At 60.8% G+C, this 22154-nt stretch overlaps 6 protein-coding genes across 7 annotated transcripts; 5 read left to right on the top strand and 1 right to left on the bottom strand.

The window, feature by feature from the left end:
* LOC130583330 (aldehyde dehydrogenase family 3 member B1-like) lies at positions 1 to 6929 on the top strand. Its single transcript, XM_057382619.1, has 11 exons — positions 1 to 112; positions 548 to 770; positions 1116 to 1278; positions 3319 to 3429; positions 3517 to 3637; positions 3758 to 3843; positions 4026 to 4107; positions 4252 to 4638; positions 4829 to 4995; positions 5169 to 5268; positions 6356 to 6929. The coding sequence occupies exons 1-11, from the start codon at positions 16 to 18 to the stop codon at positions 6547 to 6549; spliced, it is 1731 nt and encodes a 576-aa protein (XP_057238602.1). The 5' UTR covers positions 1 to 15; the 3' UTR covers positions 6550 to 6929.
* A 216-nt stretch (positions 6930 to 7145) lies between these two features.
* On the top strand, positions 7146 to 8457 carry LOC130583327 (aldehyde dehydrogenase family 3 member B1-like). The gene is given in 4 exon segments (XM_057382615.1): positions 7146 to 7563; positions 7565 to 7637; positions 7829 to 7995; positions 8173 to 8457. Coding segments are annotated over 4 exon segments (930 nt in total). The 5' UTR covers positions 7146 to 7158.
* A 226-nt stretch (positions 8458 to 8683) lies between these two features.
* Positions 8684 to 10584, top strand: LOC130583328 (uncharacterized). The gene is made up of 2 exons (XM_057382617.1): positions 8684 to 9611; positions 10385 to 10584. The coding sequence occupies exons 1-2, from the start codon at positions 8788 to 8790 to the stop codon at positions 10470 to 10472; spliced, it is 912 nt and encodes a 303-aa protein (XP_057238600.1). The 5' UTR covers positions 8684 to 8787; the 3' UTR covers positions 10473 to 10584.
* Positions 10585 to 10656: 72 nt separating this feature from the next.
* On the top strand, positions 10657 to 12769 carry NDUFS8 (NADH:ubiquinone oxidoreductase core subunit S8). Its single transcript, XM_057382618.1, has 7 exons — positions 10657 to 10731; positions 11389 to 11436; positions 11521 to 11583; positions 11922 to 12011; positions 12087 to 12259; positions 12336 to 12464; positions 12550 to 12769. Exons 1-7 carry the CDS (start codon positions 10674 to 10676, stop codon positions 12679 to 12681), a joined length of 693 nt encoding a protein of 230 aa, XP_057238601.1. The 5' UTR covers positions 10657 to 10673; the 3' UTR covers positions 12682 to 12769.
* A 1379-nt stretch (positions 12770 to 14148) lies between these two features.
* TCIRG1 (T cell immune regulator 1, ATPase H+ transporting V0 subunit a3) lies at positions 14149 to 19547 on the top strand. Of its 2 annotated transcripts, XM_057382630.1 has the most exons (20): positions 14149 to 14229; positions 14624 to 14794; positions 15029 to 15107; positions 15205 to 15434; positions 15523 to 15617; positions 15749 to 15875; positions 15953 to 16035; positions 16161 to 16254; positions 16325 to 16537; positions 16857 to 17007; positions 17085 to 17224; positions 17481 to 17638; positions 17716 to 17806; positions 17887 to 18005; positions 18145 to 18358; positions 18451 to 18555; positions 18641 to 18751; positions 18842 to 18962; positions 19040 to 19211; positions 19302 to 19547. In XM_057382630.1, the coding sequence occupies exons 2-20, from the start codon at positions 14678 to 14680 to the stop codon at positions 19381 to 19383; spliced, it is 2502 nt and encodes an 833-aa protein (XP_057238613.1). In that variant the 5' UTR covers positions 14149 to 14229; positions 14624 to 14677; the 3' UTR covers positions 19384 to 19547. The 2 variants fall into 2 exon arrangements, with proteins under 2 accessions (XP_057238613.1, XP_057238612.1); XM_057382629.1 differs by lacking the exon at positions 14149 to 14229 and having other exon boundaries at positions 14351 to 14794.
* A 3-nt stretch (positions 19548 to 19550) lies between these two features.
* On the bottom strand, positions 19551 to 21171 carry TBX10 (T-box transcription factor 10). Its single transcript, XM_057382662.1, has 7 exons — positions 21126 to 21171; positions 20775 to 20922; positions 20603 to 20704; positions 20366 to 20537; positions 20134 to 20289; positions 19999 to 20066; positions 19551 to 19917 (listed from the first exon to the last, which is right to left on the bottom strand). Exons 1-7 carry the CDS (start codon positions 21169 to 21171, stop codon positions 19551 to 19553), a joined length of 1059 nt encoding a protein of 352 aa, XP_057238645.1.
* Positions 21172 to 22154: the final 983 nt, after the last annotated feature.

Genomic DNA, 22154 nt, shown 5'->3' with positions numbered 1-22154 from the left:
TGCCCGCCCCTGGCCATGGGGCCCAGCCTCACAGCATTTAGGGACCACCACCCTGAGCTTTGGCAGTGCCTGCCTGGCCTCGCGCTCCTGCAGCTTTGTGACGACCCTCCAGGTAGGCACTGCGGGATCCCCATCATTGGCACTCCCTGCATGGCACCCCTCTGGCACCCCCCACCTTAGTGAGGGCTGTGGGACACTGGAGGGTTCCYTCAAGGAAGGGTGGGTGGGCATGGAGAGGGAGAGGGTGACAGATGGGGGGGCTGCAGCTCTCCCCTGCAGATTTGGGGATGTCTTGYCCCTGAAGTCCCCATAGGTGACCCCACATCATAAGGCCAGCCTGGGCAGGTYAGTGTCTGGAGGATGGCAGTTATCCCGGGAATCCCAGGCATCTCCCAGGGCCTCTGGCAGCTGCCCTGGGCTGAGTCACCCCACAASCAGGACGGCCCCAAGCACCAAGCCGCCCTTCAAAGGTGCTGCAGGTGACTCCTCTTGGGATTGAGCCAGCATCTTCAGCTCCAGCGTTACCATCCTGACATAACCCACACAGTATCTCTCCCCAGGGCCATCACACTCTTCATGGAAACCAGCAGCTCCTTCCAACAGCTTGGYATGCAGCAGCACCTTGAGCCCCCCAGGCAGCAGCCCTCGGGGTATGGCGTGTGCAGCACCATGGGCAGTGATCCTGGCAAAGATCCTGGGAAAGCTGCTGGGTGCWGTGGAGGCAGCGGGACTCAGAAGGGGCCCATGCCTATGGTCTGCAGCTCTGCGTGGTGAGCTAAGGGGCTGGAGCAGGAGGGAGGGAGGTGGGCAGGGGAAACTGTGGTAGTGCCAGGGTGATGGGGACTCCAGGTGGTGAAATGTTTGAGGTCTGTGTACTGCCACTCCCCAGCACAGCCCAAGGGAGAAGACAGGATCTGCTGGGAATGGTGCTGTGTTGGGCTGCTCCCAGCAACGAGGGAGGGAGGTGGGTGTGTGTGGACTCCCTGCCCTGCCCCAGGGAACCTGGGGCTCCAGTTTGATGCCGGAATGGAACAATGTGAATGTGGGGTGACATGGAGCTAGCTCTAAGGATGTGGAATGGAGCTGGATCCCCTCTGACGCCCCTGTCCCCACAGTGGGAACCCCTATGCGGGGCTGGTGAGCCACCTGCGGGCATCCTGGCTCTCTGGGAAGACACGACCCATGGAATATCGCGTGGCCCAGCTGGAGGCTCTGGGACGCTTCCTGGATGACAAGAAGGAGGAGATCCTGGAGGCCACTGAATTGGACATGGGCAAGGTGAGAGGGGCTGGGATCTGGGGGTCACTGGTGTCACGTCTCTGGGGTCCTTCATACACCCTTGTCTGAGTGTTGYATCCTTGTGAGRGTCTGGGCATGGGGGTGTYCCTTCCTTGGGGTCCTGCTTCCCCSTTCCTGGTGTGCTCCCAGGCTGGTGCATCTATGCGTGCTGGATCCCTGCAGATCGAGGGATAGTGGAGGGACTGTGCTGTTTATCCCATCTCYGGTGCCCTGAAACCAGGCAAAGGCCCTGTTGGCTGACACAAGGTGGAAGCGTTTCACACTCTGCACCCCGGGGATCTGTGTGACTTCCAGCAAGGGTGACATCCTGGGGTGCTTCGGGCCAGCCCGGCACWCCTGGGATTACGGGCATTGTGCAATGTGCTGGCAGTGCACATTCCTCCCAGGGCCTCCAAGGGACTGGTTTCACTGGCACGGTGGCATGGGCAGGGCCAGGGATTGCGGCATGCCAGGAGCTCCTGGATGAGCCACTGGCAAAGCAGGAGCGTCCGCACTATGGATAATTCTAGTGRTCTCAGCTCATCATCCCTGGAAGTGTTCCAGGYCAGGTTGGATGGGGCTTGGAGCAGTCTGAGCTAGTGGAAGGCACCCCTTCCCCTGCTCATGACAKGTTGGAATTGGATGAGCTTTAAGGTCCCTTYCAGCCCAAACCATTCCAGGATTCCATTATATGATTCTCATATCTTCGTTCAGCACAAGTGCAGTGGTCCRTGCCCTCAGCCACGTCTTTACAAAATCCTGCCATCTCTCAAGCCTCCTAATTGCCTTGTTTATTGGAGGTGAGGCCTTCTCCTTCAGCCAGGCCTTGAGAGGCATCAGTGCTCTGAGCGTGTCCCTCATCTTTCCTAATTACACCTAATTAGATCCGGTTGTCCAGTAATGGGGTTGTTATGCAGCCGGGCCTTCATAGCTAGATGGACACTTCATCTGCTCTTATGTATGGTGCCTCACCTCCAGCGGTGCCGGTTCCTCTCTGCTGCTGATTACTGGTGGCACTCGGGTGACCTCAGTCTTAATGTCTTATCTCACAACCTTCATATCCCATCAAAATTCCTAATGAGCCATCATCTTCCTCATCCTAGTGATGTCAGTGTCATCCTGGGTTGAGAAAAGYCTCATTGCTTCACCAGATGATCCCCTGTGCCTGCTGAGCCTCCCACGTCCAGGAAGGTCCTTGCACCTCCTGGCAGCTGCATTTTGGGTAGTGGAAGATCCTGGGAATCAGCAACCAGACTTCCCAACCCCAAAGTGGTATGGGGATAGGAGGAATGCCCCAATCCAGGGATGTTTTTGGGTTGGAGGAGTCCGAAATATGATGTCACAGTACAGGAGCTTTGCTCTGCCTCCTCTCCACAGTCATGAAGGGGCTCTACTGAGCTTCTGCCCTATCCCTGGTGTCTTCAAGCTTCTCCTGCAAGGAAGCTATGATCTCGATCTGTGCTCCACAGCTATGGAGAGGACCCACTTCTCCRTCACAAGGGGTTTAATTAAACCTTGGTTCTTACTGTTTCCCTTCAGTCAAGGCCTTAAGTGCAGCTTTTGCCCACAGGCAGTAGAAGGGAGCTTGGGGCTTTGCTTCCAGCTTGAATATCYGAGTGGTCAGGATACAGGAGCAGTGTGGAGCTGCCTCTGGGACCAGGAGCAGCTYTTCAGGAGCTCTGGTGACATTACTCGGTGTCTCCTTGGCTCAGGGCTGTGTTGCCAGCTCACAGTGCTGAACTCAGGAATTTGTTAAATACCATTAAAATGTTCAATTTTGTTGTTTTTTTTTTTTTTTTTTTCCTTCTGGCCAAACACCTATTTTCATAACATTTCTGGGACACTGATATTCTCTGGGAGTTACAGGAGGTGATGGAAACTTCTGCTTAAGAGATTCTCCCAATATTCATGTTTGGAAGAGGGGAGAGGTGCCTCCTGGGGTGGTGGGGATGATRTTGGGGGGATGGGGTCTGTGTTAGMGTGACAGGGTCAGTGATGGKGTTGGTGTTGGGGTGACAYTTYCCCGATGTCTGTCCCCAGCCATCCTTYGAGGCTTTCTTCAGCGAGATCCTSCTGTGCAAGAACGAGCTCAATGTCACCCTCAACAACCTGTGCAACTGGATGAAGGATGAGCACGTGGACAAGAATCTGGTGAGAAGGAAGCTCTGGGAAAAGGGAAGAGGGAGAGAGGYGTAGCTGGTGGGGAAGGCAGTGCTGAAGTCATGTTATTCCTTGCAGGTGATGCAGCTGGACTCTGCCTTCATCCGCAAGGACCCCTAYGGGGTGGTGCTCATCATAGCACCCTGGAACTACCCCATCCACCTCTTCCTGGTGCCCCTCATTGGRGCCATCGCTGCTGGTGAGMCCAACCTTCCAGTCCCCTGGCCTGCAAGTGCTGGGGTTTCCCCAGGGGTGTCATCCCCAGAAGGGCTGACTATSACCCTGTCACTGTGCTGATGTCCTGTTCATCTACCCCCAGGGAACTGTGCCATCATCAAACCATCTGAGATCTCCAAGAACACAGAGAGACTCGTTGCCGAAACGCTGAGCTGTTACCTGGACAATGTGAGAAGCTCTTCTTGTCCTTGTCCCTTGTTCCTGGGCCATGGTGTTCCCAGCCCTGCCTCACACCCACCRTCCACATGTGGAACCTCCTCTTTTCATGCTCAGTCAATGTCCCAGCCTCCCAGGATGCTGTTGGTGGGGACAGATGGTGACACAAGGGGATCTTTCTCATTTCCTTGCAGGATTGCTTCGCTGTGGTGACCGGTGGCGTGCAGGAGACTACCAGGCTGCTGGAGAACAAGTTTGACTACATCTTCTTCACTGGTACGTCCCGTGGGACAGGACAGAGCCCTGCCTGGATGTGTTRGAGGATCTGGGATGTGTGGCTGAGGTCTGGTGGGACCAAGTGCCACATCCCAGAGCYGTGCGATGGATCTCTGCCACAATCCGTGTTTTCCCTGCCCGCAGGCAGCCCTCCGGTGGGGCGGATTGTGATGACGGCCGCTGCCAAGCACCTGACGCCGGTGACRCTGGAGCTGGGGGGCAAAAACCCCTGCTACGTGTCCGACACCTGCGATGTGACCAAYGTGGCGCGGCGCGTGGCGTGGGGCCGCTTCTTCAACGCGGGCCAGACCTGCATCGCGCCCGACTACCTGCTCTGCAGCGTGGAGATGCAGGAGAAGCTCATGCCYGCCCTGCGCGCGGCCATCACCGAGTTTTTTGGCCCCAACCCCCAAGAATCCCCGGATTTTGGCCGCATTGTGAATGACAAGCATTTCCGGCGCATCCGGGCGCTGCTGTGCAGTGGACGTGTGGCCCTCGGGGGACAGACAGACGAGGCCGAGCGCTACATCGGTGAGGGCTTGGGGGTCACACACGCCTTCCTCTCTGCATGGAGAACATTTGGGGTTTGCAGGGGGTCTTCATCMAGTGGGGAGCCTCTAGAGGGARAAGAGTTTTAGGAGTGTTTAAAAARRTGTCTTGAGGGGAGGTTTCATCCCYGACCGCTRTRCCTRGCTGATGCTGTTGGGTTTCCCCTCCGCAGCTCCCACGGTGCTGGCTGATGTGCTGCCCTCAGACCCTGCCATGCAGGAGGAGATCTTYGGGCCCGTCCTGCCCATCGTTGTCATTGCCAACATGGACGAAGCCATTGACTTCATCAATGCACGGCCGCGACCACTGGTCGTCTATGCCTTCTCCTGCGACAGCAAGGTGTGTCCGTGGGGCAGAAAAAGAGGGGAGGGAAGTCAGGCACCACCTCGGTGACCCCCAGGATATGCTCTGAATGGTCTTTAGAGCCCAAACACTCTGGGAACATCCAGTGAGTGAAATGGGTGGTGTCTGCCAAGTGCAAGTCCCCATCTACCTTCTCTGCTCCCTCCCAGGTGGTGAACCAGGTCCTGGAGCGGACGAGCAGYGGTGGCTTCTGTGGCAATGACACCCTGATGCACCTGACATTGTCATCACTGCCCTTCGGAGGCATTGGTAGGTCCAAAATCCCCAATCCTGGCCATTGGGAGCTAGGTGTGATATGTGACCTGAGCCACAGTGAGGAAGGGTCTGAGGCAGGTGAGCTTCCTCCTGCAGCCAGTTTCATTCTGGGCAGCATCCCTTAATGTCCCTCAGGAGACTGGCTGTACCTTCGTTCCAACTTTTAGGACTAAATAGTAGGAACAAAACACTTAAGAATACTTGGAGAATCTCTTATGGGATCTTGGAGATCCTTCTTGGAGAAGAAAAAGATTTTGGTGTCCAGAGGCACCAATTTTTTGCTCTCAGGTAAAAAGTGAGCTCGCTGAGCCCTGGGCCATGGTTGCAGCATGGTCCAGGGATACAGGAATACAGGAATGTTGTTCCCCAGAATACTTCCCAATATCTCTCCCCAAAGTATTTCTGGGATAAATCCCTTCATCATCTCAGCATCTCCATCAGGCCTGGCACCTGAGTCAGAGACAATGAAACACACAGACAATTAATTCCTCACCTGCCTGTGGCTCAGGGAACAATTTTTGGTACTTCCCATTCCRTAACTTATCTTAATTGGGAATGATTCAGACCAACCACTTCCAATTATCAGGTAAAGCTACCTTAGAGCAGGTGGAGGGGCTGAAGTCATCGAGGTGAGATGGCACCAAAGCTTCCTTGGGAAGTCACTGGGCTCTTAACCTCCGGTTAAACCAGCCACAGGAACTGGGAGAACTGGTGTTGCTAATGTGGCTCYAGGTTTTTAGAGTTCCGGGAAGAAGATGGGACAGCTCCAGCTGTGGGGAGATATGGTGGAGTGTCATGGAGGGAAATAAAGACTTGTAGAACCCAGCAAAGCTTGTGTAGATAAATGGAGGTGGGTTAAAAAAAACCACTGGGGCCTCCAAACTGCTGAGCTGCAGCAGGATTGGCTGGAATGAGCATCCATATACCTGGAAGAGGCACTGGAAAAGGTGGAATTCCTCCACCATGTCTATGCTGCTCCAAAAATCTTGTGGGTGTTTTTTCCCCTCATGTTGATGCTTGGAGAAGGCATCATGAGGAGCAGAGTCCCATCCTGAGCATGGATCTGTCCTGTGTGTTCCAGGGAACAGTGGCCTGGGAAAATACCACGGGAAGTTCACCTTTGACACCTTCTCCCACCACCGGGGCTGCCTGCACCGGAACATGGGGCTGGAGACGCTCAACACCCCGCGCTACCCCCCSTACACCCAGCAGAAACTGGGGCTCCTCACAACCACCTTCGAGGTGAAGCGCAGGGGCACCTGCACACTGCTCTGAGCCACCCACCTCCTGTTCCGAGGGTTGCCGTGCACGGAGCTGGAATGAAAATCTGAGACTGTCCCCCTCTCCCTCTGCATCACCGTCCCCAGTTCCTCACTGCATCCTTTGCCTCGCTTGGAGCATGTTGGACAGTTGGGATGGACATCCCCTCCCACACCCTTGTGACCTCTGCTCTGCGCCATTTTCCAGGACACGGCTGGAATGACCAAAAACTGTTTTTCTCACTCCAGACTTCTCTTTCCGGTGGAGAAGCACTCCCATCAGCCCCATCTCCCCTCACACAGAGCTTTCCTTTGGAATGAACCTCTCTCCCTCCTCGCTGTTGCTCTTTGCTCCGTGAAACTCTGCCTGTAGTAAAGACCTTGCATTAAGCTTTCTCCCAGCCTCCCTTTGTGACTCCGTCGTCTGGTTTGGGGGGTTCTGGGAGGGCTGGGGGGTGCTTCCCATCCCGAGTGGTTTTAGCTGGAATGGAGCCAGCGGTGACGTGTGGCGGGGCAGGTGGCCAAAGGGCAGGACAGGAAACAGGCAGCCACCCTGTTCGCTGGGAAAAGGGAAGTTGTGGTTGACAGTCCTGGTGTGACCATCCTGCCCAGTGCCTGTGGGGCCATGGAGATGGGAGCTGTTCTTCCACAGCTCACCCAGGGTGAGGCCAGGAGGGCCGGTGGGATCCCTGCTGCAATCCGTGTTTTCCCTGCCTGCAGACAGCCCCCCAGTGGGGCAGATTGTGATTGTGCTGCCAAGCACCTGACGCCGGTGACGCTGGAGCTGGGGGGCAAAAACCCCTGCTACGTGTCCGACACCTGCGATGTGACCAACGTGGCGCGGCGCGTGGCGTGGGGCCGCTTCTTCAACGCGGGCCAGACCTGCATCGCGCCCGACTACCTGCTCTGCAGCGTGGAGATGCAGGACAAGCTGCTCCCTGCTCTCTGTGTGGCCATTGATGATTTCTATGGCCCCAACCCCTGAGAATCCCAGGATTTTGGCCACATTGTGAATGACAAGCAGTTCCAGCCGGGTGCAGACGCTGCTGTGCAGTGGACGTGTGGCCCTCGGGGGACAGACGGACGAGGCCGAGCGCTACATCGGTGAGGGCTTGGGGGTCACACACACCTTCCTCTCTGCACGGAGAACATTTGGCGTTTTGGAGAAGGTTATGACAGGAACTGGGTGCTTGGCTGGTGTCCATTTGAAGAGGAGGTGCGTCTGGGGGGGACCGACCAAGGTGTCATCCCCGACCGCTGTACCTGGCTGATGTTGTCAGGTTTCCCCTCCGCAGCTCCCACGGTGCTGGCTGATGTGCTGCCCTCAGACCCTGCCATGCAGGAGGAGATTTTTGGGCCCATCCTGCCCATCATCATCATCACCAACACGGATGAAGCCATTGACTTCATCAACAGCCTCAAGCGGCCCTTGGCCATCTACGCCTTCTCCTCTGATGACAAGGTAGAGCCCAGCCAGGACTACACCAGCCCTGTGCTTCTCTGCAGGCGTTTCCAACCTTGTTTGTGCTTCAAGCGTTTCTCTCAGAGCACACAGCCCTAGTTAGGGGGCATGGATTGTGGTTGGAAGTACGGGAATGGGGTGGGGGATCTACGTCCCACCTTCTCTGCTCCCTCACAGGGGGTGAACCAGGTCCTGGAGCAGACAAGCAGCRGTGGYTTCTGTGGCAATGACACCCTCATGCACCTGATGCTGACATYRCTGCCCTTTGGAGGCRTTGGTAGGTCCAAAATCCCCAMTCCTGGCYATTGGGAGCTAGGTGTGATCCCACCCGTGGTCAGGAAGSGTCCTGGGGGGAGCTCTCGGCTCCAGAGGGCTCAGTGGTCCATAGGGAAATTCTCTTCCAGAAACCCTTTGCTTCACCTTGGGCTCTTGGGCTTTGCTGGACACCGTGGAGAGCCCTGAAGTTCCTTCTCTCTGTATTWCTYATCCCAAGCTCTGTGTTCCCTGGGTCCATGGAAATGTTTTGCTTAAAACAGGGAATCAGGGCTTGAAGCAAGCTGGTCTTGTGGAAATTGTCCCTGCTTACATCAGGGAAKTTGGAAGTGGATAATCTTTAAGGTCCTTTCCAACCCAAACCATTCTGGGRTTCCATGATGGAGATGCCTTMTTTTGATGGGAYGGTCTCCACTGCCAGCTCRTGTTTCACATTCCTGCTTTCCACCTGTTTTCCTGTCTTCCCACTAAGCTGCCAGTGGCAAGTGGCAGTGACTTCCCTTTATCCTGGRGCTGCTGATGTGCAAGGTACTAAACCCAACCTATCACCCCAACCAAGGYTGGTGTTTTATCAGCAAGACTGACTGGCTCAGGCTGACTCATGCAATTTTATCCCATCTGTTATCAAATGACATGTGSGTTTCCTTATTTTTTGCCAGCCTGCCTGGCTTTTCTCTGCTGGTTCCTGGYCAGCCAGCTTCCACCTCCCAACATTCATCCTTGGTGCTGTGTCCCACCTCACCAAAGCCACCTTGGTCATTGTGCCTCTCCACTCCCAGAGTCTTGCCTGCAGCAGAGCTAGATCCAGCACGGATAGGATGGGTTTTGGAGGGTATTCCTGTGGTGCTGARGCTTATCTGGTGGGAGCATCTTGCTGCTGCCACTGCCTCATCAATGACACCCTTCTGGTTGCTAAATATGTTACCTGAAACAGTGAAGTCCGTTGATGATAGCGTTTTTGGGAAGCTTTCTGCCTCCCAGGCTGATCTTCCCACTCCAAACATCCACTTGGGCTGTGYACTRGGTCACATTCCTGGGAAGCTCATCCATGGCTTGGAAAGCAGCTGGATGGAGTTGTGGTTTTATGGAGCTGGGAGCTTAATTTTGCTTTCTTTGATCCAAAGGATGGCCAGATCCAGTCATCCACCGGCGTCCTGTGTGTGTATTCCAGGGAACAGAGGCTTGGGAATGTACCAKGGGAAGTTCAGCTTCGACACCTTCYCGCACTGCTGCGCGTGCCTGAAGMACAGGATGGGCCAGGAGCCCCTCAATGCCCCGTGCTACCCCCCAGTGCTACAGCCAGCAGAAATTTGGGCTTGTCCAGGCCACTTCCAAAGTGTCAGGTAAGAACGACTGCACCCTGCTCTGAGGGTCCCCACATTCCTCTCTGAGTCTCCCCTTTCTGCACATTGCCTGCTGCTGGTTCCAGTGCCCACGTGCAATGAAAGGTGTTTCCCCATGTCCTGTGTCCTTCCCTTTCACCTCCCTGCACACTGCAAAAGTCCCTCATCCCCCCTTTCTGGTGCTTTGGGGCTCTATTTCCATTGGTACCACCACAGCAGAGGGATCTCCTGTGTCCCCCGCATTGAGGACTCTGCTCTGAGACAGTCCRTGGCAACTCCCTGATCCTAAATCATTGATCTGGGATGATCCCAGTTTCCTTTGCCCTATGATCTCAGTGTCCTTTGCCCCATGTTTCCAGTTTCTCCTGCTTCATGATCCTAAGTTTCCCTTGCCCCATTATCAGTGTCCTTTGTCCCACATTCCCATTTATCCTTGCCCATGATCCTAGTTTCCTTCACTCCATGCTGCTCCATTTTGAGGGGCTGGTTGCACAGGTAAAAGGATACCCATTCCTGCTGGGCTGTGGGTGGCCGTGGCTGAATCCAACAGGAGTCCCCCSGGGTGGGATGAAAGGAGAGAACTGGGCAACAGGGCTGAGATAAGGACAGTTTAATAGGGAAAATGAAACGCAAGTCCCTGATGCCCGCCTACAGGGACTGTACTGAGGCTCGGGGCCAACGCTGAGCCTGCCAGTGGCGGTGCCGGGCTTTTTAGCGAGTCCAAGCGTATGGGCCGCTCCAGCTTCGAGACCTTCCAGTCCGATCTGCTCCAGGAATCGGCTGGAAGSCTCCGGAGGCTCGGGAAGCCCCAGAGAACCGGGGGGCTCTGGAAGAGCGGAAAGCTCCGCGCCGCCACCGTAACCACGCGCCTCCTCCACGAACACGCGCTTCCGCTTCCTCTTGCCCGTTGGCCACGCCCCTTCTCCTCACCAATCGCCGCTCAGCACGGCCGGCTCCGTCCAATCAACTGCTCCTTCCCAGCTCCCCGCCCGCTGCCAGACTGACCAATGAGAAACGCGCCTGCAGCCGCTCGCCCCGCCCACAGCTCGCTGCCCCSCGCGCATGCGCAGTGCTGGCGGGGGCGGCCAGGGGTCAGGACGGCGGAGGGCCCTTGGGGCAGGTGAGGGGGAAAATGGGGGGCCTGGGGGCAATCGGGGGGCCCGGGGGGCGGCCCGGGGCTGGGGTCACCCACGGTGGCGTGTAGTGGCCCCCCAGATCCCGCCTGGGGCGGAGGGGCGGCCTGGACACTGTGCTACCCTGCGTCCCCCCTCCCAAAGGGACACACGCAGAGGGTGAGCGGGGACTTTGAGGGTGACAGCAGGGGTCTGTCCCGCCGGGGGCTCAGGTGGGCGCTGGACGGTGGGGAGGGGCCTTGGGGCGGTGCTTTTAGGGGACATGTGGGTTCCTTGGTGTCAGGGCCCCTTGGGGGTGCACCTGGGTCCTTTGGGGTGGGAGGGGACAGGACACCTGGGTGCCCCTKGGGGGTGAAGCGSGTGGGAGCAGGATGCCCGGGTCCSTTGGGGGMCAGCTAGAATCCTTCTAGGGTGCCAACAGGCTGCCTGGGTCCCTTGAGAGGGTTGCCAGGGGAAASAGGATGCCTGCGTCCCTTGAGGGAAGCAATTGGGGTCCCTTGTGGGGACTGGGGTCCCGAGGGTTCCAGGTCTCTTTGAGTGGAGGGGGAGGGGGTCAGGGTGCCAGGGTCCTCCGTGGGAAGTCGGGGGGCCCTGATTGCCCCAGTTCCTTACTGGTAGTCATTGAGGTTCCTTCTGCACCCCAGGACCGGCMATGGCAGCGCTGCGACTGCTGTACCGGGCTGCCCATGCAGGTGAGGCCAGCCAGGAACCCCCAAATCCCCTGAACCCCCCCCAAATCCCAGCTTAACCCCGCTGACCCTGCTGTCGCTCCCCAGGCGCCCCGGCCTCGCTGTGCTCCCTGCGCCCTCTCAGCACCAGCACCCCCAGAGACTGTTACAGTGAGTATGGCCGTGCCACCCCCTGTGGGGGGCTCAGATCTGTTCCCAAGGGCTCTGTGGGGTGGGCACAGCTCCCGTGGGGACTCAGCTCCCTCCCAGGGGCCATGTGGGGTGGGCACAGCTCCCGTGGGGGCTCAGCTCCCTCACAGGGGCTCTGCAGGGTGGGCACAGCTCCCGTGGGGGCTCAGCTCCCTCACAGGGGTCTGCGGGGGTGGGCACAGCTCCCGTGGGGGCTCAGCTCCCTCACAGGGGCTCTGCGGGGTGGGCACAGCTCCCGTGGGGGCTCAGCTCCCTCCCCGGGGCCATGTGGGGTGGGCACAGCTTCCTTCTTCCCACAGAGTACGTCAATGTCCAGGAGCCGGCCATGGACATGCGATCCATCACCGACCGCGCTGCCCAGACCCTGCTCTGGACAGAGCTCGTCCGAGGTGAGACCCCGCTCGCCCTCCTCATTTGTGGGRTGACCCTCCCAAATACGCCCTAGCCCCTCTTTCCCCCGGCAGGCCTGGCCATGACCCTGAGCTATCTGTTCCGGGAGCCGGCCACCATCAATTACCCGTTTGAGAAGGGCCCGCTGAGCCCGCGGTTCCGCGGGGAGCACGCGCTGCGCCGGTACCCGTCCGGGGAGGAGCGCTGCATCGCCTGCAAGCTCTGCGAGGCCGTGTGCCCGGCGCAGGTGAGCCTTCCTCCCCCTCCTCCTCCTCCTCCTCCTCCCTGCCTGGGTCCTTGGCCGTGACCGTGTCCCCCACCAGGCCATCACCATCGAGGCCGAGCCGCGCGCCGATGGCAGCCGCCGCACCACCCGCTACGACATCGACATGACCAAGTGCATCTACTGTGGGTTCTGCCAGGAGGCCTGTCCTGTGGACGCCATCGTGGAGGTGAGTGGGGCTGTGGGGACCCCCTTTTTCCACCACGGTGACCCCAAGGCTGACCTCAAGGCTGACCCCATCCCACACTTGGCAGGGTCCCAACTTTGAGTTCTCAACGGAGACGCACGAGGAGCTGCTCTACAACAAGGAGAAGCTGCTCAACAATGGCGACAAGTGGGAGGCTGAGATCGCGGCCAACATCCAGGCCGATTAYCTGTACCGGTGACAGTCCCCCAAATAAAGCAGCTGTGGGTTCAACCCCCGTTGGCACTGGGGGTGCCAGTCCCTTCCCGTAACTTCGTGTCTTTCCTTTTCCAGCCCCTGTGTGTGTGGTTGTGTTTTGGGGAGGGGGATGGGGGTCCTGGGGGTGCTGGCACCGGCGTTGGGATGGGAGGTGGTTTGCAGGGGAAGGTGTGGGATGTGGAGTGGGGGCAGGCAGGGATAGAGGGTCAGTGCTGGTGGGATTTAGGGATCTGGGAGGGTCATTTCCACTTCTGGGGGCAGCCAGGGTGGGGATGGGCCTGGTGATCCTGGCAGGGGAGTTCTCAGTGGTGCTGGTGTGAGGGTCCCAGTGATGCTTAGGGATCTGGGTCATCCCAGCAGGGGTCCCAATGGTACCAGTGGGGAGCCTCTTGTGCTACTGGTGTGGGGATCCTGGTGCATCTGGCAGGGGTCTCCYAGTGTTTCCAGTGTGGGGGTCCCTGTGATCTCAGCAGGAAGATCCCAGTGCTATCAATTGTTAGGACTTGCCCCACAAAGGTGAGAGTAACCCAGGGGCTGATAAGAGTGAAACGACTCAATGTTGGGTATTCGTAAATATGTATGTGTAGGGTTTATTTTAGAACAATTGGGTTGCAGGGTAATGCATTGTAACCTTTGCGTTATTATCTACAGTGATAGAGCAATATGAAAGCATAAAAATGTTACTTTACAAAATATGTAAGGGAGAAGAGAAAGAAAAAAGAGCAAAAAGATAAGGTTAAAAACAGTCTCACCGCTGGCAGATCTTGTGACTTGGTTGTTGCAGTTTAGTCATCCCGTGGTCTGAGTGATGGTCTTGATCTGTCAGGGGTGGGGGAAGAAGCCCACAAAACACAAAGTCCAACRGGCAAAAACGCGATCAGGCTCAGGGGGAAGGCCCATATTTCAGCCCGTTGATGGAAGGCCTCGGAAATGAATCTGGGAGGCTTGGAGGGGTAGGTCTTTGATGGTCTGTGATCCTGTGAGCCGCATGCAGCGGCCTCTCCCGGCAGCGCAGTTCAGCCGGCAATGCCGGAGGGGGAGTTTTAGAGCAGAGCGAGTTGTGCAAGGCAGGAACATTAGCATGACAAGAAGGGCCATCGCGCCCTGCAGGGTTCAGGCAGTGATAGCCCACCCCCTTCGTTATTGGGGCAACAGCACCCCAAACCTCTTCTCTCCGGGGATGGCAGTCTGGCTCCTGCACAAATGGCCGATTGTTTTGGGTCATTACTCGCTAACAGTCCGCTTTCACACCAGTGGGGGGGTCCTGGAGTGATACTGGTGCGCGGCTTCCCGGCTCCGCTCGGCTCCAGGAAACGCTTCCCATTCCCATTCTCCTCGGGGAATGTTGCGAGGGGTCCCGTGTCCGAGGGGCCGCTGCCCAGGCGGAGCGGGGTGCGGTACATCCCGGGGARCGGGGCTCCCGGGGGGCGGTGGGGCCGGGCCGGTCGGTCCCTCCCCGGGGCCGGGCTCTTCCTGGCAAAGAGGAAGTGCCGGATCCCGGCCCCGCTCCGCGCCGGGGGCAGCACGGGCGGTGGGTCCGGAGCGGGTCCGGAGCGGGTCCGGCCCGGGGGACGGTCTCGGGGCTGTCCCGGGGCGGGGGATGCGCTGGCCCTGACTCAGAGGCAGCTGAGTGGGGCGGGGTTGGAGGGGGAAGGGGGGGTTTCGAAAGTACTTTGCCAGCCCGCWGCTGGGCACAGCCGCGTGTGACCGAGCGGGCCGGTTCCCTACGGTTACGGCTCAGGGACCCCCCCGGTTCCGTCGCCGTAGCCGCCGAGACCCCGGGGTGACCCCCTGTCCTGCTGTCCCCCTTTCCATCCCTCACCCTCCTTTCTCTCAGTTTCCCCTTCCCATCCCATCCCATCCCATCCCATCCCAATTCCCGTATTCCATCCAAATTCCCGTATTCCATCCCATCCCGTCCCCAGGCGTGTGCACTGACTCCTCCGCACCCCGGGCCGGACTGGGGGTCTCAGGGGGCCATGGGGTCCCTGTTCCGCAGCGAGGAGGTTTGCTTGGCCCAGCTCTTCCTCCAGTCGGCTTCTGCCTACAGCTGCATCAGCGAGCTGGGCGAACGCGGGCTGCTGGAGTTCAGAGACGTGAGTGCGGGCTGGGGGCGCGTTTTGGGGTGCAGGGGGTCCAGCTGGGTGGGCCTGGGTGCGCTGGGGTGGTTTAAGGTGCTCTTTGCACAGGTGGTTTGGGGTGGATGTTTTAAGGTGCCCTGTGAACAGGGAAGTTGGTCAAGGAGGATTTGGTTGTTTCTGGCTGCCTGTTCCTCCGGGGTGCCGAACCCCCTAATCCTGTGAGGCCATGCCTTGACTGTACCCCCGCAGTTGAACCCCAAAGTGAGTCCCTTCCAGCGGCGCTTCGTGGGCGAGGTGCGGCGCTGCGAGGAGATGGAGAAAACCTTCAGTGAGTGCCGGGGGGCGCGGGGCTGACCTTGGGGGTGCTTGTTGGGGGGACGCCCCTCTCGGCCCCTCAGTCTGACCGCGTCCCCCACCTTGTCCAGCGTTCCTGCAGCAGGAGCTGCGGGTTGCGGGGCGGGTGCCGGGGCCGTGTCCCGAGAGCCCGCGGGCTCCGGTGGCTCGGGAGGCGCTGCGGGTGCAGGAGCAGTCGGAGCAGCTGGCGCAGGAGCTGCGGGAGGTCACTCGGAACCGCGCGTCGCTGCGCGGCCGCCTGCGGGACCTGCGCCAGTACCTGCATGTGCTGCGCGAGGGACAGCGCTTCACCAGCCTGCCGGTGCGTCTGGGTGTCCCCAGTGACCCGGGGGTGCTGCTTGCTGCCTCAGTTTCCCCCGCGCTCATCCCTCTGCTCCACATCGCCGCAGGCTCCCCTGGGCTCCCCACCGCGGCCACGGGCACTCTCGGACCGTGAGCCCATCCTCGACCCCTCCTTGCACCAGCACCTCGAGCGCAAGATAAAGTGAGAGGGGCTGGGGTGTGGCGCGGGGGGTGTCCATGGGGCAGCCGGGAAGCTGTGGGATAAAGTTTGGAGATGACCTGTGGGGCAGCGGTGCAGCTGTGGGACGGTTTGCCCATCCCGTGTCTCTGCAGCTTCGTGGCTGGTGTCATCCACCCGTGGCGAGTGACCGCCTTCGAGCGGCTGCTGTGGCGCGCCTGCCGCGGCTACCTCGTGGCCTCCTTCGTGGAGATGCCTGAGCCCATGGAGGACCCGGCCACGGTGAGGCAGCACCCGGGGGCGCCGGCATGGCTGGGGGGGCYGGGACACTGGGGTGACACGGGCTGTGCTGTCCCCAGGGTGAGARCATCACCTGGGTCATCTTCCTCATCTCCTACTGGGGCGAGCAGATTGGGCAGAAGATCCGCAAGATCTCGGACTGGTGAGCTGCTGTGCGCCTGCCCAGGCGGAGCTTTATTCATAAAACCCACTCTGCACCCCTCTGCGGGGCCGGGCTGGGATCACCACCCTGGCACCCCCTGACACAGCGATGTCCCYGTGTCCCAGCTTCCACTGCCAGGTGTATCCATACCCGGAGAGTGACGCCAGCAGGACAGACACCATGACCARCCTTCACAGCCAGATCCAGGACCTCAGCGTGGTGAGCTGTATGCCATGAGGGGACCTGGGGGCCACGCTGGGGCCACCATCCCTGACCAGGGCGCCTGCAGGTGCTGGAGGAGACGGAGCAGTACCTGGCGCAGGTGCTGGACAAGGTGGCGCTGGCGCTGCCCACCTGGCGTGTGCAGGTGCAGAAGATGAAGGCCATCTACCTCATCCTCAACCAGTGCAGCTTCGATGTCACCGAGAAGTGCCTCATCGCTGAGGTCTGGTGTCCTGTGCGGGACCTCACCCAAGTGCAGGACGCCCTGCGCCAGGGATCCGTGAGTGGCTCGCTGTCCTTGTCCTGGGTGTGCTCGGTGTCCCCGTGTCTTCACACGAGGAGGTGCTCAGTGTCTCTGTCTCCTTGTTCTGGGGTTGCTCAGTGTCTCCRTGTCCTCATGCCAGAGGTCTCTTGGTGTCCCCATGTCCCCTCGTCACGGTGGGGTATGAGTCAGGGCGGGGATTGTGGGGTGGGTGCCTGGAGCAGACTCCAGGTGCTGGGCAGGGGGGCTGGGAGCTGGAAGGGGGTTTTGTGGGGTGGGTGCCGGGGTCAGGCTCCCCGTGCCAGGCAGGATCAGGCTCCGGGTGCTGTCTCCACAGTACCAGAGCGGCTCCAGCGTGGAGTGCTTCGTGCAGCGCGTCCCYACCTCGGAGAGCCCCCCTACCCTCATCCGCACCAACAAGTTCACTGCCGGCTTCCAGAGCATCATGGACGCCTACGGGGTGGCTAGTTACCAGGAGGTGAATCCCGGTAAGGCMCTCTGGCCCACCCTGAGGCCCGGGGCCGAGGGGGGACACCCCGTGTGACGCTGTCCCCATGTCGCGCAGCGCCCTACGCCATCATCACCTTCCCCTTCATCTTCGCCATCATGTTCGGGGACGTGGGGCACGGGCTGCTCATGCTCCTGTTCGCACTCTGGATGGTGCTGTACGAGGACAGCCCCCGCCTGCGGCAGGGCACCAACGAGGTGGGGGCAGGATGGAGGGCTGGGCACAGGGCTGGACATGGGATGGGGCTGGGGGCACGGAATGAGGTTGGGGATGTGGGGCACGGTTGKGGATGTGGGATGGGGTTTGATGATGCAGGCTGGGGATGGCGGCTCTGGACAAGGATGATATGGGTCAAGGCTGGTGGTGTGGGGCAGGGGAGGTGGTGTGGAACAGGGGAGCTGCTGTGGGACACGGGAGCCGCTGTGGGACACGGGAGCTGTGCTTGCCCCCCAGATCTGGCTGACGTTCTTYGAGGGGCGCTACCTCATCCTGCTCATGGGCGCCTTTTCCGTCTACACCGGCTTCATCTACAACGAGTGCTTCAGCAAGGCCACCGTCATCTTCCCGTCCGCCTGGAGCGTGGCTACCATGGCCAACCACTCCTCCTGGAGGTGAGGTCCCACCCCTTTGCCCCCTACCCGGGTCCCTGTGTCCCTGCTGGAGCTGACATCCCTYGCTCTGCCCCCAGCTCTGAGTACCTTGCCACCCACCCTTCCCTCACCCTGGACCCCAACGTCACCGGCGTCTTCCGAGGGCCGTATCCATTTGGGATAGACCCGGTGAGTGTGCAGTGGGGGCGACAGCAAAATGGAACCCTCTTTGCTGTGGCACAGAGTCTCACCCACCTCGTTCCCGACAGATCTGGAGCTTGGCCACCAACCACCTCAACTTCCTCAACTCCTTCAAGATGAAGATGTCGGTGGTGCTGGGTATCGTGCACATGGGCTTCGGTGTTGTGCTGGGCATCTTCAACCACCTGTGAGCGCTCAGGCTGTGCTAGAGGGGGRTGGGATTGGACTCACCTGGGGGGTGGGGTGGCAGCTGGGTCTTGTACCCCTAAACCTCGGTGGGTGCTGAGGAGGGATAGGCCGAGCATGGTTGATTTCCTCCCTCCCAGGCACTTCAAGCAGCGGCACCGGCTGCTCCTGGAGTTCCTCCCGGAGGTGATTTTTCTCCTGGCTCTCTTTGGCTACCTGGTCTTCCTCATCTTCTACAAGTGGATCAAGTTCGGTGCCGCTGACTCCCGGGTGGCCCCCAGCATCCTCATCCACTTCATCGACATGTTCCTCTTCACCTCCAACGCCGAGAACCTCCCGCTCTACCCGGGGCAGGTACCACCCCACCCTGGCTGGGACAGCGGGTGTCAGGAGCGGGGCTGCTCCCTGGATCGAGCTGACCCCACAGAGCTGTCCCCATGCTGCAGGTGCCGGTGCAGATGGTGCTGGTGGTGCTGGCGCTGGCGTCGGTGCCCGTCCTGCTCTTGGGGACGCCGCTGTACCGGTGGTGCCGGCAGCGCGCCCCGAGCACGGTAAGGTGGGGGGCTGTGGGGGGCTCCATGGGGGGCTCCGTGGGGGTCATGGGGAGGTCTCACCCCTGGTGCTGTCCCGATGCAGCCGGTGGCCACGAGAGAGCACGAGCCACTACTGGAGGGGCAGGAGGCCGGGAACTCTGTCAATGCCACCAAGGAGGATGTGGAGAGTGCGGGGCATGGCTCCGATGCCCAGGTGAGTGAGGGGCACACAGGCGTGCTTGGCTGGTGGGGTGGGGGTGTCTGTGCCCTCTGCTGATGTCCCATGCCCTGCCCCTCCYCGCAGCACTTGGACTTTGCTGAAATCTTCATGCACCAGGCGATCCACACCATYGAGTACTGCCTGGGCTGCGTGTCCAACACCGCGTCCTACCTGCGGCTCTGGGCGCTCAGCCTGGCGCACGCCCGTGAGTCCCCTTGGCCCCCCCCCGTGTCCCCCCCAGAGCTGGGCAGACCTTCACTCCCCTCTCCCTCCCATCCCCAGAGCTCTCGGAGGTGCTGTGGACCATGGTGATGCGCAATGGCTTTGTGGGGCTGAGCTACGTGGGCGGCGTGGTGCTTGTGCCTGTGTTCGCCGCCTTCGCCGTGCTCACCGTGGCTATCCTGCTGGTGATGGAGGGKCTCTCCGCCTTCCTGCACGCCCTGCGCCTGCACTGGTGAGCCCYCAAAGCTGACGGGTCGCTGGTGGGGTCTGGGGGGGCTGATGGACTGCCCCAAAGCGCCCCTCACCCCCCTCTCCTCRCCAGGGTGGAGTTCCAGAATAAGTTCTACGTGGGTGCCGGGTACAAGCTGTGCCCCTTCGCCTTCGCCCCGGACCCCTGGGAATAGCCGTGCCGTGGGGATGCCGGGGGTTTGGAGCCACAGCCGTGCCCCAAATTCCCCCCCTCGGGCCCCACGGAGTCTCCTCCCGGTGAATAAAGCCGTYCCTTTGGCTCCCCCCAGCTCTGCGTTGCCATCCTTCGGGTAGGAGGTGCCGGGGGGCTCGGGGTGTCCCCTCACTGCTGGCCGTAGCCAAAGGTGGGGGCTGCAGCGGGGCCGTAGGGGCTGAGTGAGGGGAAGGGGGGCAGGGGGTAGGGCAGGGTGTGGGGTTTGGCCCCCACATAGACGGCAGGGGGGCAGGCAAGGGGCTGGAAGGCGGGCGCGGGGAGCTCGGGGAAGCTGGGGGGTGCCGCTGGCTGCTGGGGGGCGGCCACCAGAGCCCCAGAGCCGCGTGGAGCACCCGCAGGGGACACGGGCAGCAGCAGGGGCTCAGCCCCCCCTTCAGCCCCCCTACCTTTCTCCTGCTTCTCGGGGCTCGGGGGCAGTGGGGCTGCCCGGCCGCGGGGCTTCGTGCCCAGCAGGGACCCGGGCGGCGCCCCAAACCTACAACGGAGGGGACGGGGGCTCAGGGGGCGGCTCGGCCTCCTCCCCACAGAGCGGGGGTGGCTCCCGGGGGTCTCTTACCACAGCTCAGGGTCGCCATCCCGAAATCCCTTGGCGAATGGGTTGCTGGCGATCTTCAGCTGGGTGATCTGCGGAGGGGAGCGGAGTAAGGAAGGTCCCGGGGGATGTCCTGATGTCCCCCCGGCCAGCACTCACCCGGTGGTTCTGGTAGGCTGTGACTGCCATGAACTGGGTCTCGGGGAAGCTGAAGGACTTGAAGTTCTGGTGGGCGAAGCGCTCGCTGTCACGCCGCGGGTCCACGAAGACCACGTGGAAGCGGGGCTGGTAGCGGTGCATGGAGTTGAGGATGATCTGGGGGTGGCAAGCGCGAGGTGGTGGGACCCCCCAAGGCAGGGTCGCGCCGCGTCCCCCCGCCCCGCGGACTCACGTGGCCGTTGTCGTCCAGGAGGTTGTTGGTCAGCTTGAGCTTGTCGAAGGACACGATCTGCCGCATCCACTGCGCGCCCTTGGCCGGCGAGTCGGGGTGGAAGTGGACGCGGCCGGGAGCCGCYGGCTCAGCCCGGCCAGCCGCCAGCCAGGAGGAGCTGTGGAAAGCGTATCTGCGGGGCGGGGAGGGGATCAGCACCCCCAGATCCAACCCCTGCCCCCATCACCCCCTCCCCACCTGTATCTCTTGTCGTCCAGCGGGATGAAATCCATGAGCAGGACGTAGTCGGCTGACGGATCCAGCCCCGACAGCTTCACCTGAAAGGTGGGGAACATCCTCCTGCACGGAGGGGAGGGTAGGAAGGGGGTGCCCCCAGCCCGGCAGCTCCCCGGGCCACCRCGGTGCCCACCTGCCCGCCTTGGTGACGATCATCTCGGTGCCCAGACGGTTGAACTCTTCCCAGAGGCTGCCCATCTCCAGCCGTGCTGCAGCGTGGCACACGCGCTGGTTCTTGCCGCCGGCCCAGCACGGAGACCCCTCGGTGCCCCCCAGGAAGGCTGCAGGGGGGAAGGAAGGGGTGTCGGTCTGGAGAAGCAGACCCTGTGCACGGCCATCCCATCACACCCTCCCTCTGTGCTGGCAGGATCGGTATGTCCCGTCCCCCACCACACTGGGGTTTCATCCATGTCCCCACCACACCCCAAAAGGCAGCAGGACCCCAGTGCTGGGTGCGGGGAGCGTTGTCCTGGCTGGGTTTTACCTGCCATGGCAGGGCAGGAGGTGTCCGTGGCTCCGTCCCCCGGCATGGTGGCAGTGGCACCCCTCGCGGCACAGCGCTGGCTCCGCAGYGTCCCCGCAGTCTGCTGGGGGTTTTATGGCCCAGCTCGGGGGTGGGGAGGCGGGGGCTGGAGCACAGCCCCCTTCCCCGGCCTGCCTTCACACCTTGATGCGGTGATGATGGACGGGAGGCGAGCGCTGGCACTGCTGGGACCACCGCTGGTCCCCAGGCTGGGCTTGGGATGCCCCAGGCTGGGTGGGGACGTCTTTCCTGGGGTCTCCTTGTCCCTTTTTTGTCACAATCCAAGCGGGGGGAGCTGGGGGCTCCCCCAGGCAAAGCCCCCCTCGGTGCGTGGCTGATATTGAAAATCACGGCGAGGTGTTGGGGCGAGGAGCCGCCGCTCTGCCGCAGGCTCCGGGAGGAGGAACGAGCTGCCCCCTCCCCATAACCCACCCCAAAGTGGCTCCTGTCTCTGCCCTGGTGCCGGGGACCCCCCCACGCCCCCTCATTGTGGTGACAGCGGGAGATGGATGGGGATGAGCTGGCGCCGTGGGGCTGAGGGATATTTGTGGGAGGTGATGGACACCGGGGTGGGGCGTTACGGGGAAAAAGCAGGGGGGTTGCTCCAGAGCCCCCCATTCCCCTCCAAACTGTCTCATAGCCCACCACAGAGTGTATTCCGGGATGCTGAGGCTCTGGGAAGGCTCTGGAGGACCAGGGGATGTCCTTTTTGGGGTGCTGGTGGCTTTCTGTCCCTGTTGGTGCCCCGGTGGCAGTGGCACTGGTCTGAACTCCCTSCTCCACACAGAGCTGGGCATTTTCTCCCAGCTGGGACTCAGCCTTCTGCCTTGCCTTGGGTTCCTGCAGGAATCCATTGTAGCAYGGAGGGGACCCCTGGTGCTGCGGGGTGGGCAAGGGGGCAGCTCCAGCATTTGGGGCCAGGGCTGGTGTGAAGCTGGGAGGAATCAGCTCCCCATGTTCCCCCCAAATCCCTGTGACGTGTCCCCGCCC

The sequence above is a fragment of the Malurus melanocephalus genome, unplaced genomic scaffold (genome assembly GCF_030028575.1).
Source record: "Malurus melanocephalus ecotype Western Australia unplaced genomic scaffold, MMel_1.1 scaffold_577, whole genome shotgun sequence".
Taxonomy (NCBI): Eukaryota; Metazoa; Chordata; class Aves; order Passeriformes; family Maluridae; genus Malurus; species Malurus melanocephalus.
Note: the sequence above shows the minus strand (reverse complement) of the source record. Positions and strands in the feature narration are given on the sequence as shown.